The sequence below is a fragment of the Malurus melanocephalus genome, unplaced genomic scaffold, assembly GCF_030028575.1.
Source record: "Malurus melanocephalus ecotype Western Australia unplaced genomic scaffold, MMel_1.1 scaffold_268, whole genome shotgun sequence".
Lineage (NCBI taxonomy): Eukaryota > Metazoa > Chordata > Aves > Passeriformes > Maluridae > Malurus > Malurus melanocephalus.
Genome location: NW_026623500.1, coordinates 122,723 through 139,060, shown reverse-complemented (window position 1 = coordinate 139,060; position 16,338 = coordinate 122,723). Strand labels below are relative to the sequence as shown.

Here is a 16,338-nt window from a genome sequence, read left to right as displayed (position 1 = left end):
AGGCAGAGGAGTGGCTGTGAGCACAGCTCAGAGGAATTCTCGGTGTGGGAACCAAAGGTCATCAACTGAGAACACCCAAGGGTACCTCCAGGAAACCCTCCAGCCACAGTACAGCCCCCAACACTGCCAGAGCCAACCATACTGTGATCCATGCACTTTACCTTACGTGCCAGGCATGAGCAGGTCACCCGGCCTTCGATGTCACCTCTGGTGGTGTGGGGCAGCAGGCAGCAGTTTCACCTGGAGGAGCAGCAAGTCCGGAGAGGAGCAGATCAGTTAAACTACATTCCCTCTGAGGAAAACACAAGGCAAATGTCTTTCCCCTCAGCAGCAATGGTTTGAATCCCTATGGAGTTTGGCAAACCTCTCTGTGTGGTGCATATCAATATTGGGCAGCTACAAGGAGCCACAGCTGCCTTTGCCTTGGGGCTTGCTGGAGACTCTACTCTGTGAGCCTCCTAAAAATTRCAGAGTCCTAAAGCAGCATGGAAATGCAGCTGTGTTGGAGAGCAGCTGTTGCATTGATTCAGGTGCTCAGTGACACACGTGTGTCACATGGTGTGTATACATATGTACATATGTATCTATATATATAAATCTATATATAGATCCAAGAGATCTGTGTCAGGGTCTGCCCTGTRCAGAGAGCTGGGGAGGGCTCAGCTCTCCTGGCTGGTCAGTGTCCAGCACCCCACATGGTGGGCCCCAGCTGGCACCTCACCAAGCACAGACCTGTGCAAATGCTGTCTTGGTGGCTGAGCTCTGCCCACAAACACAKCCAGCCTGGTGGCGGTGCCACCGTGACAGCAGCGTGACAGCCCCATGTGCCGTGTGTCTGGCACCGGTGCCACTCTGACAGCCCCGTGTGCCTGGCACTGGTGCCACCGTGACAGCAGTGTGACATCCCTGTGTGCCGGGCACTGCAGCAGCTGCCCCGGCCGTGGGCTGTGCTCCCTGACCCCTCTGCGCCCATGCCCATACCACAGCCGTGCTCCCCCGGGCAGTGCCTCTCCAGCCAGGCCCATCCCGCCCTACCTGGGCCATGCTGGCAGCCTGGGGGTGGCAGTGGTGACCAATGAGCGGGTCCTGCTGGCGGGGTCACRCTCCAGTTCCGTGGCAGAAGCAGCRGCAGCCATGGTCCAGCGGTGGCCACAGTGCCCAGTCCAGTCTGGGCCCAGAGCATGGACATGGGGGTGTGTCCAGGCACAGGCACGGCCGAGGCTGCCACACTGAGCTGTGGCCTCCAGCAGAAGGGGGACAGCACCTCCAGGCCATCCCTGAGTCTCAGCACCAAATGCCTCCCCTGGCAGGGTGGGGGTCACACCAGCAGGACCCCACAGCTCAGGGCTGGGGTCAGCAGTGGTCACAGCAGGGCTGTGTGGAATGTCCACGTGTCCAAGGGGCAGCTCAGAGTCCCCATGGGGCTATTCCAGGGGCTGTGCAGCCAGGAACAGGGCCAGCTGCCACGCTGTCAGGACTGACCACAGGGTATGGGGCAGGCAGCAGTGTCAGGGCACCCCAAGGGCCGCAGAGCTGGGCACAGGGGTTCAGGGCACTGCTCAGGAAACAGGCCCGTGGCTGGGCTGGGGGTGGAGAGSGTCACTTAGGAGCCCTGTCTGGSCTGGAGACTGATGCCATACAGGGASCAGACTCTGGGAACCCCAGCTGTCCTGGGGAGGGGGTCACTCAGAAGCCATGGGGCAGCCATGGGTCAGTGCAAGGGAGCCATGGGACAGCGGCCTTGCCCACATCAGGAGCAGGAGCAGAGCGTGAGGCCTGAGCTGGCTGCTGGAGTGCAGASAGCACCCCTGAGGGAAACAGGCCATGTGTCAAGGGGGACAATAGGGCTACCAGGGTGATTGTCCCTTCCCACAGCACCAGAGCTGGGCCACAGATGGCAGCCAGGGTCAGCCAGGAGCAAAGATCATCAGACACATCCATGGCGATGAGGTCCGAAGTGGAGCCAGAAAGGTGAGTCAGCAAGGGAGCTCGGGATCAGGTCCAGGGWCAGCAACCAGGGTCAGCCACAGCTGGGGTTCACAGGCAAGTCCATAATGACGGGCAAAGGCCACGGTCAGGCCGGGAAGTCAGTCTGTGGGCCAAGGTCCAGGTTCAGATTACTGGGCTCTGTGGCCAKGCACAGCCATGGCTGCTGCTCTGGCCAGGCTCCAGCAGCAAAATTCCAGCCCACCCTCTAGCAGGGATGGCCAGAGCCTCCCTGCCCGGCCACAGGGCAGCCACTGCCCCACAGGGGCTCTCTGAGCTGGCCCCAAGGCAGCCATGGAGTCAGAGCCCACCATCGCAGGGATGGAGGGGGAATGGAGGAGTGCTGGCACAGCCCCTACAAACTGCAGTGYAAAACTGCTGTGACACTCTGGTGGCATCAGCAGGACTCCATCTGTCACAGGCTCAGAGAGCAGCTGGGCTGGCAGGAACCYCTGCAGGGCAATGCTGTTCTGACCCTGCCACCCACCCTGGGCAGCTCTCGCCTGGTGACAGTGAGTGACGTACCTGGAAGAGCCTGTTGCACTCCATGATCATGTGGGCCAAGCCCTGCGTCGCTGCCAGGTTCTCACTCAGCTCCCGCTGGTCTGGCTTGCCAAGGCTGCACTTCCTCTGACTGGACCTGGGAGTGGGGAAGGTGAAAGGAAGGCTGAGTGAGCCAAGTGTTGGGAACCACTCCTAAAACACSCTGGAGGACCTGCCTGGGCCATGCAGGGGCTCATGTGTTACTGCACAAGGTCCCCAGRGAGAGAGAGCTCCCTCCCTGCACATCCCAAAGGGCTCCTGGGTGCTACTGWCCAGCACTAATGGACACCCAAGAAAGGCATGGCAGGGAATTTACTCCTCAAACACATCATCACACACTTGGCCAAGGACAACAATGACCCCCAAACTTATTTGTGTGTGACCTTCAATATCAAGCTCCTTTGACACCTGCAAAGCCCAAGCAGAACATTTTAAATCGTTTGGCCCAAACCACACCAAACACATTTCAAAAACAGTCCCCTCTTTTAATTCATAGTCATGCTATGACATCATTATTCCTGGCTTCTGAAACTTTAATCYGTGTGCATTCCTGCCAAATGGCTTGAAAATTGGGTGGAAGATAACAGTCCTGAGCACTGCTCCTCGGAGTCAGACCTGTCAGCTYGCACCCTTTGAAGTGGGAGCCCTGCACCAAGGCATTAATGCACAGTTACAGCAGAGCTAAAGCTTCAAAGCATCCTGCCTTCCAATCGCTGACAACAAAGAGAAAACTCCATTGCTGTCTTTGGTCCTGGCATTTCAGAGCAGTGCTGATTTAAAGCAAAAAGGTCCAACTCCCAGAGTGCAGCCCCCAGGAGCTCAAACAGCCCAGCAATCCAGCAGGACCCGCTGCCGCCCCATCGCATCCCGGGTGCCCCCGCAGTGGCCCTGTGGCTCCCTTGCCGTGTGCCAGCGCAGCACAGGGATGCCTGAGGCACCTTCTCATGTTTTGTGACATGCAAAAGACAATCCTTGGTGTTTTCTTTCCTTTCCTCTGTKCTATCCAGAGCCTGAAAGATGCCAACAGCACATCTGACAGCTCCTCTTTGGGACTAGTCGTGCCCTGCCAATCCCCCAATGAGGTGTTCATCTCTCGGTGCTGTCGGGAGCAGTGTGCTTCCCCCCCAGCCCTGATCCATCCATCCACAGCCCAGGAGCACCAGCAGAGCAAGCAGCCCTGCCTCAGGAGGCAGATAAGGCATGAATGCTCTCAGAGATTATTTGTCTACTTTGGCCCAAGGGCACCTTCCTCCCTGCACGTACAAACAGGGGGTGTTATGCAACCCAGATACTTCTTATGAAGATAAATTTTCAGAATCCCTGTGGCTTGATTTGGCAGGAATGAGGCCYTTATCACCCAGCAGAAGCAGTGCCAGTAGCTGCTTCAATCCACCGGGTGTCTGCAGGGTCCTGAAGCCACAGCTGGGCCCAAGTGGCCAGTGCAGGAGCACATTTCCAATGGCCAGCACCACTTTAACGCAAGCAGTGGGCCACCTGCTGTGCTCCTGGGCAACCAGGGGAGTGCAGCAGTGTTGAGGGACACACACAGACTGGAGAGGAGCATGGCAATGGGCCTTGGCCCTCTGCACTGGGCACTGAGCGGCCATGCACTGCAGGCAGCTCCTGCTGCACCCAATTTAAGGCAAGCCCCAAGGCACACACACTCCATTTCCCYTCAAAACCTGACACTGAGCCTTGGCCAGCTACACAAAGCATTGCTGCAGCAAGGGGCACTGTGGACAGCAGCAGTGCCAATACCTGGTTGAGGAAGAGGAGCTGTCCCTCCTCAGGGTGTTGAGGTGAAACAAAGAAGGCGCAAGACAGACAGCAATGTTGGTTGGGGTCATTTGGTTTTCTTCAACAAAAGCCACCACATCTCGCAGGAAGAACAGGAGGATTTTCAGAGCTTCTCGGTTTTCCTTTGGAAGAAGGAGAATGGCAGCCTGGACAGCCTGAAATTGCTGGTCCTTCGGCATGTCTGAGAACAGAAACAACGATAAAAATCACACATGACTTGCACAAGGAGCATCCATCAGCAGGGCACTGAGCTCCAGGTTCATCCATTTCCTTGTCCCAAGCCCAGAGCAGACAAGGAAAGGCCATTATCCCATCAAACAGGCTCCATCTCTCCCACTGCCTGTCAAGTGCATGTTCACACCCAGGGCTGCTGCTGCCTGACTCGCAATTCATCTTGAGCACCACGCTAATGAACTTACCCTGAGCTGAGTTAAAACCCAAATCAGGGCCTGTCTCCCCATMAAACATTACTCTGCAGTGACACTTTGGAGCTGCTGCTCTGTCTTTTCCTTTCAGCTTCACACACAAAGGGAACAGATGCTCTCAGGTATCTCAATTCAGAGGCCAGTGTTTTGCCAACAGATTTTAATCCATGCTAACCCCCAGTGAGACTGTCTGCCCAAAGAGCTCCTGCAGGAGACTGGGTCTGGCTCATCCTGCCACACACCCCCAACACAAGGATTTCTCCAATTAACACCACTGCAAAGGGTGGAAGATCACTTCTCCTTCCCTTCAAGTAGAAGCACATATACAGAACACAAAAAAACACACTCCTTGGTGAAAGCAGCACCCTTCTTATCTCCAGAAGAGTAATTTAATCTGTGCACTGGCTCCAGTCACATCTGGCAGAAGAATGAGTAGGGTGAACAGAACTTGGGCATTTTCTGTTTCTCCCCCAAAACAGAGACAGGAGGTGGAGAGTGGCCAGATTACAGTAAATGGAGGAAAAGAGTTACACATTCTTTGGACATTGGAATTGTGAACCTCCTTACAAATGAGAATTTGTGAATGCAAAAAGAAAACTTGCTTCGAACAAATAAATCATTTTCAGAAAAARATTTAAAACACTGACAGRTGAGAAAATAARAYCCAACCAGATTTTAATGAACCCACACSATACACAGGACAGCAGCTACTCCTTGACTTATGTCAGTAGAAGTCAYACAGCTTAGGTTGCAAAGCCAGTCCTCTCAGAAAGCTCATTCTTTRCCATTTAAAATCTTTTCTCAACAGCAGAAGAAACTTGTCAATCCCAACAACATTATTAGCCCTACTTCAAGTTCCTTCCCCAACCCATCTGCTTTTAGAAAGTGAATTCCTTGGGGGCAAAGTACTGGAGATAGAATCCATTTAAACTGTATTAAATGCAAGATTTCAGCTTCATGTTTCCTTGTTTTTTTGGGTTGAGTCTCAAGGACAATACCAGTGTGAGCACAGGCAGAAAGCTGCTGGTGTTTCCCAGCTGTTTCACAGCAGCTGTTCTTGGGCACCTTAATGAAGAAATCCCATAATATAACAGGACTTGTTGCTCAAGGAGCTACACCATGCCACGAACAAGGGCACCAGGTTATTTCTTCATTTTGCAAAAGGAAATGCCTGTTTAAAAGCACACTTAAAGAGGGTTGCTGCAGCATTTTGTTACACTCATCCTTCAAGGAAGGAAACAGCTGGTTCATGGGTGCAGATGGGAAACTCTCAGCTCCAGACCATCTGACTCACCTTGTCAGAATTGTCCTCCTGACTCAACTCCTGTGACTACAGGGGGACATGGCACTGGCCACTGCCTTGTACAGCTGAATATTGAGCTACCCAAGGCATTGGAAAATGACAGCTTTGGTACCTACATTGGTAGATGTGGAGGAAGGATTCACAGAGCCTGCTGGTGAATATAGGCTCGGGAAGGTCTCGGAAGTACTGCTTCACCATATCTGCCACATCAAATGCTGACTGCCCTTCGTAACAGACRTTGTTTGGGCTGGTTTCATTCATTTCTCTTAAAGACAGAATCCTGGATTTAACRCCGGATTTTCGGAACAGGCCAACCTATGGGTAAAAGAAATTATTAGAGACAAAGAGAGGAGTCATTGGGAATGGAACTTCACAAATAAGTGATCCTTCCCCTTCCTTGTGATAGCAAATACCCCGTGATGGCAGTGGGATCTAACACCAAAATACTTTTGCATCATTAGAAGTTGCATGGATGTTTCTCCAAGGCAAACCATGCCTGATGCCCACAGAGGCAGCAGTGACATACCAATTTTAATGTTTGTTTGGTTTTTATACAATGCAAAAGTTCTCATTTTGCCTTTTAAAATCACTTCTGTTGACATCTGTCCATTTTCTCAGGCAGGCTGTGTTTACCAAACACAAACATACAATGAGTGCTGGCTCACACAAACTGTGAGATCCACACCTGATACACTTGACATGTCTAATCCATCCACAGGTTGGCAACAGGCAGTTCCCATTTTGAGAGAAATTAGGATTTTCTTTTTAATATGATTGTCAATTAAGTTTCAGACAAAAGCAAGCTTTAGGAGTTTCCCATGAGCTCGACCCCACCAAAGTTTCTGCTGACAGATTTGTTCTGTGCCACTGAGACAGTATTTACATACTTTGGTTTATTCATATGAATTGAATCGATAGCATAACCTCAAAATGAAACACGTTTGCATTGTCACTTCATGGGACTCACACACTTTTGCACTTTAGTGTGATATTACACACCTAGACAATGGCAAAGCACAGGAAAAGAGTCCTCTCTTTAACAAACATGTCTCACATCACAGAGTCTACCATTTCTGCAGCTATGCTATGGAAATACCATATGCAGCACACAGTCCCACTGCCAGCTCCACTCAGGGGATAAATACACAGCTGAGACCCAGAAAAAGTTGTTACAGGCACTGCTGCAATGCTTCCTCTCTGCTTAGCARTGCATTTCAGCTGAAACAAGATTAATTTGCACATTAGCTCTGGCACTACCAGCAGCACAGAGCAGAGGGAACAATGACATCGTGTGGCAGATTTGCCTCCTTAGGGAGCAGAGACATGACACTGCCCCAGGAAAGGACAGCCTGACTGCCTGCACCAGGAGAACCGACTGCAGAGGGGTTCAGTGAGGCCAGGYACAGAAATACAGCTCAGGGCTGAAGGTATTCCCTGAAGGAATCAGCACTGCTATTTCCTCACAGGCTGCCTGCTCACACCTACACCTATTCAGAGCCTTAGGGGGCAAGAAAGTCCTTTACAAAGTTCGAGTCTGGTTCCCTGGAGCAGATCTGTTCATGGCCCAGAGCTGCTCTGGGCTGCCTGGAGCTCCTACCTGGTCAAGAAAGTGGCTTCTCAGATAGTCCAGGGCTTGCAGGATGCCATTGGGCAGGGGGTGGCTCGTTCGCTGCACRTTCAGGAGTAAAGGAACCCCAAACACATTTTTGTCCTTGTARTCTGAGGCTTTTGGTTTTTTAATGAACTTTGGTACGGTCCTGGAAACAAAAACCAGCACAGGCAGCTTACTGGGTGTCCAGCACATTCCATCTGCTGCTTGACACTCATCAGAAAGGGTTTGGCTGTACCTTGTCACAGCCCCAAATTCTGCCATGTACCTGTACACACTGCATCAGGAGGGAGACAAAATCAACAAAGGCAATTACAGGGATGACTTCCTCATTTCATTGCTGAAATTAACTTTAATAGAGCATCCTCATGGGAAATACATTCCATCCCTTTAGGGCACTGCAGTGTTTTTTCACTCTTTCTGTATTCCAGCTCCCTATCATAAAATATTGTTTGTAAGTCCCCTGAGTGTCTGATTTGGTCACTGGTTTAGTTCAAACAGACACTCAGTGCTGGAGACTGGATTCTCAGTCCAGCCAGCTCTCACCTCAGGCCCCRCAATTCCTGCAAAGCACCCCTGACAAAGCCCTGAAACTGGGCAAATGTACAGAAAAAGTGCAAAGTGCTTTAAAATCAGTTACAACATGACCACCAGGGAGGGGCCAAAATGCAGTCCACAACACAGGAAGCCCTGGAGCCATGGAAATAACCATGAAGCTGCCAGCAATTTAATAGGATGARATTCTTCGTTTTGAACATGTGTAATATAGGCAGCTAAGGAAATTCACATGCTTACACCAACTCCTCTCTTTCCCACTCAGGTCACTTTACTATCAGACAACTTACCAGTTCCAGCCCTGCTTACTGGAAGGGGARTATCTGTCCATCAAAGCCGTGAGTTTCAGCAGTGCCAGTTTCTGTGTGCGGGCCAGCTGGGCGGCGGACTGGCCATCAGTCTGGAGGGAGAGGCTTTCCAAATTCATGCTCTCTTCCACAGACCAGTCCTTCCCAAGCCTACAGGATGAATACTGGTTAATCTTAATACCATTTCCATCATCCCTATTTTCTGCCTGCCTCAGTGAAGCACCTAGCACTCTAAATCACCTGCAGTTAGSTGCACTTAAACAAGGTGCTTCCCATCCAGGAGGTGCTCTGGCAATTCAAACAGTTTTGTGTYTCCCTGATTCCAAAAGTTTGAGTGCTCATGCAGGCTGGGAGTGTCCTGCTTTCAGCACAGGTACCAGAGTGCCTGTGGAGAGGTACCTGCCACCAGCAGAGCAGACCCTRCTACCTAGGACAGACTCAGGAATATTTTGTTCTGGCAAAGCAATCACATTTTGAGTGCACAGAATGAAAGGCAAACCTGAGGGTGGCTGACCTGTTAGAGTCTGGGATGTAGGTCAGGTGTGCAGAACCAATCTCCTTGCCCAGGCCACAGCTGCTCTCTCCCTCAGCATCCCCTGCTGCCTTATCTTCAGAGCCYTCTGCTTCAAGAGAGCTTTCTTTAGGGGAGGGTGGATACAAGGTCAAGTCACTGGCAAAGTCAGAGTCCACATCATCTGAGAGCTTCTCTGTCCACTGATCAACCAGCTTCTTGAGACCATGGACATCTGCTATGACACTGTTCAGCTCTGAGAAAACATCATCGTCACCAACTTGTGCAGCCTCCAGATCCTGCAGGTCCGTGTTGGGAATGTTGTCATACACACTGAGCCGGTTATCTCTGCCCGACAGGGGACTCCTGGAGGCTCTGGGCTCCTTGGAACTGCTYCTGCTCCGGCTCCTCCTGCACCCATGGAGACTCCCAGTCCTCCAGTTGACAGAAGAGCTCTCTGCTGGAGACAGGCAGCTATCTGTAAGCACAATGGGGAAAGTGCCAGGTTTATGGCCTTGTGGGATTTGAAACATCTGRTTCTTTTGCAATGACGTGTCATTTTTTAGGTTTTGCTGTGACAGATCATTCCCTAGCAAGAGCTTGCTAGAGTCCACGTGCTCTGCAAACATCCCTCTTCCTTCACAGGGGCTGCCTGCTTTTATCASAGGATTTGGAGCGCTCCCTGTGCTGCTATTTGCAGACTGATTGCTGCTATTGCAGCTCCGGGGAGAAAAGGAAGAATTGCTCTTTGTTCGGATGCCTGAGAGGTCAGAAATATTTACACAGTTCAGCATCTTCATCTTTTCTTCTGTAAGTCCTTCCAGAAGAACAGGTTCACTTATTATGGGTTTGGCCTTTGAGTGGCCACTCCTTAAGTTGCCCCTTAAGTGCAGCTTCTCCATTTTCTTCAGAAGGCTCTTCCTCTTTTTAGCTGGGGACTTATCCAAAAGCTTCTCCTCACTGGTGATATTTAAAAATTCACTGGAGGGAGGAGAACAACTAAAAGCAGAGTCCAGTGAAGGTACCTTAACTGAGGAACACCTTGAGGAACTCGTGCTTGTTCCCACATCTTCAAAAGGTTTCTGGGAGTTAACAATGTCACTGTCAGCACTGCTGGTGCTGTGAMTCGAGGACACATCGTGCTTCTCACCATGATCCAGAAAGACACTGTCCTCCTTGTTGATGATTTTCAGTCTTGGGCTGCCTGGGGTGGAGGCACCAGCACCCTCCTCTSCTGCAAAACCCGTCAGGCTCTCGATGCGAGACCACCGCTGACTGCACCTCTCATATGCCCATCTGTTACTTATTGCACAGGGTTCATCATCTTCAGAGTCATCACTCTTAGAAGGAGAAAAAAATAAAGCACAAACAGTTCAAGGGCAAAGTTTGGCAAATTTTAAATTTCAAACAAAAAAGTAACGTAAAAAGAAGACTGAAATTTTCTGCCAACCTCCAAAACCCCCAAGACCAACCTATGGAAATGTGGCCATTCAGTCACTGAAGGTGTGCCCTGAGTTAGYTGACAAACATGCTGACAAATTGCCTCCCAAGCATGCTGACAAATCTGGGAAAGGTGACAGATTTGATCCAAGGGTGAAAAATCCTGTTTTGTGGCAAACTTTAGGATTTTGAAGGTAATTGTGTTGGGTTTGCATGGCCTTTCCTAAAGCCAAACAAATCAAACACTCACACTTCTGTGACCAAAACTCATCCATTTTCAGGTAAAGAAGGGTTTGGCTGTGAGACTGTGGCATCATCAGTATCTGTGGCACTCTCTTGGGGCCCTCAGCCTTCTCTGCCACCTGCCCCAGGTKCTGTATTGCTGTATTGTCCCCATTCCAACAGAACACAGGGACAGCACAGAGAGAGAGGTATGAGAGCCACCTGTCTCTTCTCTGTGGGCTCTCCTRTCCCCTTCTTCCCTAACCACAGAGCAGAACTTTGCAAAACACAGACATTTTCCCAGAAGATGGCATTATTTTCTTGCCAGTCCTGAAGTTAATCCACCGTACCTCAGAGGCTTTGCAGACCTGGTGCTGCCCAGCCAGGCTGAGGCTTCCACTCTGRTTTAGCTGCAGCACTTCTTGTGGGAGAACACAAAGCACAGCTCAAGCCTACCCAGCTTCTATCAGCTGAACATTTGGATTGCCCATTTAATTCCTTTGTTTAATCAATAACTGAGAACATTCAGCACTTTAATAAGGTTGGAAAATACTTAAGAAAGCAGTAAGAGCCATGTTGAGATGGGGCTTTGGGGCAATTACTGGACAGTAGGGTGTGTTGGACCAAATTTTAGAAGTATTTCAAAAGCCACCCCTAATCTACYTTACAAAGGTTCAAACATTACTTAGTTTCAATCTCCATCCCTATGTTTTTCAATGTAAAATTCAAAWAAGAGTTTTACAGGATGGAATAAAATAGAAAGAAAAGTTCAGAAATTGCTAATCCTTCCTGCACCTTTTAGAACCAGGTTTTTGATACAATAGCTAAACACATCTTTAATGAGAACAGGAACTGTATGTTACAAACATACCCGTTTCCTATCACGGCTTATTTCCACTTTCATTGATGCACACTTGTTCAATGTGTTCAACCTTCTAGGGCATGAGAAAAAACACAGGAGTTTTAAATTTCAACTATTTTATTTCTTGAAAACAAACATTCACAAATTGGTTGTGATCTTCTGCCACAGAGTCTTCATCATTGGTGTCAAAGACTGACATTCTGTTGGAGGCTCACCAAATATTGGTCCCCAAAACCAGCATCAATAACAACCCCAGATGTTCACACTTCCAGTTCTGCCATCTTAAAACTAGAGAAGACAACCATAATCAATCATTTCATTTGAAAAGATCATATTGTTAAACTTGCTGATTCTGAAAAACTCCCTATTGATTTAATATTTTGAAAATAAATATGTATGGACTCCTTGAAAAAAAATTTTTAAGTCAAGGCATTAACCTGTACTCCTGGAAGGACTTCATTATCTATAATTTAAATTAAAGCTTGTGGAATCAATCAGGTCCCAAACTAAAGTCCATCACTCAATTGTCAAACAATAGGTGGCATCAACAGGGGGCACACAGAGAGTCTCCAAGGAACACTCAGAACAGAAGTCATACCAAGAAACAAAATATTCCCCAAGTTCTCTGACATCTGCTGTGCTTTAGAGAGGTGAATGTAAACAACTCCTCTGGGTGCTCTGGTACAGGCAGRATTTGAATTCAGGCAACCTGACACGTCACAAAAGGACCAGAACACTTTGCCAGGAGAGGAAATTTCCAGCCCCTTGAGTGTTAGAAGTCATGATTTCTGCTARAGAAATTCTGCTACACGATTGCACAAGTGAGGCAGAAACCTCACACAATCCTGACTCCTCCATGGGGAAATTCCCATGGCCATGAGTCTGACTTGGCACTGACAATGCAGGTTCACCCGTGTGCTCTGAACAGCTGTGGCAAAGCAGTAACTGCAAATCAGTASCTTTGCTTCTCACTCAAACAATGTTCAGGAAAACCAAACAGAGCTCATGCAGATAATTTTTTCTGTCTATCTGCTGGAACAGAAGTTGGAGGAAGTTCCTGCACTCCATTGTACATGATCCTAGAGAGCAGCCTGCCATGCTTGCAGGGAACTGGCTATTTTTTATCAGCTTGCAGACATTTCCCATTACAAAAAAAAAAAAGATATCTAATGCTCAGTGTAACACTCCTGAGAGCCTGGCTGAAGAAGAAGAGCAGACATGTGGTTACCCTACCTTTTAATTCCAAAATCAACCCACTTCAGTGGCACTAAACTAYGTTCTTAAATGATTTCCTTCAGTCACAGCACTGGTGACTTTGTTAGTCTGACAAAAGCAAAGGCATGAAAAGATGAATGACAAATAACTGTGGGGCCTGGGGGTATGAGAGACGATTCACARTTAATGTTTACCTGAAGAGTGATTCAATCGCATCTCCATCTAAAAATTCATGATCTCTCCTTACAGTTTTTACATCAATGGGGAACTGCATATCTGTGGACAAAGAAGTTGAATCTGAAATCTGACTTTTAATTGCAAAGACTTGCAACTTTGCAAGCTGTTTATCACAAGTGAAATGAAGTAAATTCCATTTCTGTATCTGTACATTCATGCAAACATCCTTCCAGCAAGTGGGGATCAGGTCCTTAGAGCAAGTGGGGGAATAAATGCAGGGATCTGTGTGCTGCTGCTTTTACAGGTGGAAAAGCATTCCTGCATTTCCAGGAGCTTGCAGTGACCAAGTGCCATAGAGAAGACACACAAAATAACCTTTAGACTTGCTTTGGTTCTCTGCACCTTCTGCCTTCAATACCATATAAAGCTGGGATTATTTTACATTTTGCCATCCACTCTTGGAGCTGTAGTGAGCCTGACACATTATGCTGGGCTGGAAGCTGAAGAGTTCAGTGTTTCAAATCCTGAGATTCAGCCTTTCAGATGAGGGAACCACCAAGATCCATATGTATTTTCTTAGCTTATTTTATAAGCTTAATTTTCCTAGCCAGGTCAGGACACTGCATAAACAGCAAGGTAATGCAGAGGATTCATTTTCCAAAGCATGGAAATGCACATTTTCAACAAACAGCTTATAGAATAAAATCTGCTCTAGTAGGACAGGAAGCATTTCCAGGCACAGCAGGTTTCATGAAATACAGCTTTCAAATCCAGCCCTATGACTTGGCTTCAAATTTTCAATTTTGCAGTGAGCGGGGGAGGTGGGAATGAGAGTAGCTAATGTTGCTYTTTTAACTGCAGTTCTTTGATAAAACCTTTCATAAAAATAGATTAGCTTTTGTTATTTTCAATRTTTGTAAMAATAAACATATTTTAAAGAAGAACRGTTTTAAGGTRTATGCACAAGTGTGGCCTGAAAAATCATACAAGTTCTCAGCAAATCCATACCTCCTCTAAGAAATAAGCACTCTTTGTAGTTTTAGCCACATGAAAACATGCTGAGATTGCATTTTTTGACTGGCTGGCTGCTGCTGAGTATTTCTTCTAAACACTTATGATTGCAAGATGATTTTTCCAACATTCTTTTTCAAAACACCAATAAAGCAATCCCACTCAGATCACAGGCTGGAGAGCCTCAGAGGAGTTTTGGTTGCAATCAGTGGTTGGAAACAKCACTTCCAGCACTCCAAGAAAAAATTATAAGCGACTAAAAATAACAAAAGCAGAAATTTGACTGAGTTACAGTCTAATAATAGGAAAAGAAAGCTAAGGAAGATTTAGTCCTTTATAGAATTCTACTGATTCCCTGCTGAGTTGTCTCTTCTGCAAGAAAACGTACCAAGCCACTGTTTTTCTACAGGTTTGTACGAAGATATAACAGAATTTAGAAGTGCTTCCACCAAAAATGTCAGGTTCTGAAATATATTATTTATGTGAACAATTCCACGTGAATTCAGCATCAGCTGCTTGACAAGTCTTTGTGATCATACCTTCAAACAGCTGAGCATACTGGGGAAATCCAGCAGCTCTCAGCCAGTCGCAGGCTTCCCTGGCTTCAATTTCTGCAATGAGAACACACAATTGTTCATGGACAGTGCTCACCAGAGTTGGTGCTTTCATAGGGTGAGCTAAATTCACCTGGCACATCCTCTGAAAATCTTGTATGTTAATGTTTCGTAGAAGATTGCTAAAAAGGAATAAATCATTGAATCCAGTGCATTTCCATGCACGTAGCTCTGCAATAGTCACTCCACCACAGGATGGATAAGCAAACACAGGAGAGAACTGATATGAGCACATGCTTGGCATGTCACACATGGGTGTAAATCAGCTGGGGGCAGTGGAGGATCTGCCACAAGTGGAAAAGAGCCACCAGAGCGGGGTGTAGGACACACATCTGTGCCCATGCACAGCAAAGCCCGTCCGCGCATTCCAGCGCTGAGAGATGGTGATAAGACACAAACAAATCCTATAAATAAACTTAAAATGCTCTCACAACTTTAATAACACTGGACACAGCCTAAGCATTCCCAGAACAAGAGTTCTCAGGAGTACCTGTTGCTAGGGCCTATCAATATTTATTTCCTTGCCAACTACCTCCGCAGCTTGGCAGCCACTGCAGCCCCGCWGATGTCGRGAGCTCAGCRCTCACTTTGTGACCATCACTGAAGGCCCATGGCCAGCACAGAAACATTCCCACAGCAGCAGAGCACAGTGCAGCCTCACAGAACCACGGAGCACCAGACTGCTCAAAAACACCAGCAGGTCAGTGTGAGTACATGCCTTCAGGCTGCAATCTCTGCCAGCACTGGAAATGCCTGGGTCTGTGCAAGAGGAGAGGATTCCCACAGCCACTTTCATGCACCTCAGCTTACGGTACAACAGACACCAGCCTAAAGGCAAAGACTTCTTTGAAAGGAACATTTTTGAGCTACCTTAAAATCCAGCTTGCTCAGTGGAAAGGAATGTTTTTAAAGCACCTTAAAGTGTAGCTTGATAGACCAGAGGAACAGAGCTGTTCCTTAAAACTATTTTCTTTACACATACACTCACAGATCAGGATTCCAAGGCACTTCACATACATACCTGCTCAAATTCGCTGCTTGCTTTGGTCAGACCTCTAAGTTGTATGTCATCAGTGCAACAGACTGAAGACACCAAAAAAACGCACAACTTCCATGATTCTTTTATTCTACWTTCAAACTTCAAATTGTTTCCATTATCACTTGATCAAATTGGACAATGCCACTCTAACAGGCTTCCCTGCACAAAACTGTATGGTTTTTCATCTGAGAATGAAGTGATAGCACAGGAACTGCAGGATCTTTTTACACAAAACAGATGCAWGAATCTTTTTCTTTTTTCACACTGCAGAACAGAAACTAATTTCTTCTACAATAGCCTATATACACTATGCCTGTATTTATTGCTATACTTAGCGCCATAATTTATCATAATCTTTACCACAACACAGCACTTACTGAATACCAAGAGAGGAGACAAAAAAAAGACAAGTACTGTACTCACAGAGCAGAAAAAGGAAAGAAAAGCTATTTGTAGAAAAGAGCCAGGAGGATGACCAGTCTAACACCAAGTCTTCACAAAGACAATGTGATTTTCACTTAGAAAATCCCAGTAGATTCACTCAGCCATCTCAGATGTGGAGAAACTGAAGGTGTCCTCATTCCAGACCCCAGCCTGCTCAGCCAGAGCCTGTGCACAGCAATCCTGAGCTCAGACAGGGATTGAGTAGGGGCTGAAGCTTCCCCAGTTCCCAACATGTTAAAAGCACAGCTCTATTTTTAGACCAAACTAAGTGATGCAA

At 47.7% G+C, this 16,338-nt stretch overlaps 1 protein-coding gene across 1 annotated transcript; it reads right to left on the bottom strand.

The window, feature by feature from the left end:
- Nucleotides 1–179: 179 nt before the first annotated feature.
- On the bottom strand, nucleotides 180–11,625 carry LOC130579326 (rho GTPase-activating protein 7-like). The gene is made up of 9 exons (XM_057376022.1): nucleotides 11,571–11,625; nucleotides 9,041–10,377; nucleotides 8,509–8,676; nucleotides 7,652–7,811; nucleotides 6,171–6,369; nucleotides 4,288–4,507; nucleotides 2,512–2,626; nucleotides 1,036–2,092; nucleotides 180–240 (listed from the first exon to the last, which is right to left on the bottom strand). The coding sequence occupies exons 1-8, from the start codon at nucleotides 11,601–11,603 to the stop codon at nucleotides 2,075–2,077; spliced, it is 2,250 nt and encodes a 749-aa protein (XP_057232005.1). The 5' UTR covers nucleotides 11,604–11,625; the 3' UTR covers nucleotides 180–240; nucleotides 1,036–2,074.
- Nucleotides 11,626–16,338: the final 4,713 nt, after the last annotated feature.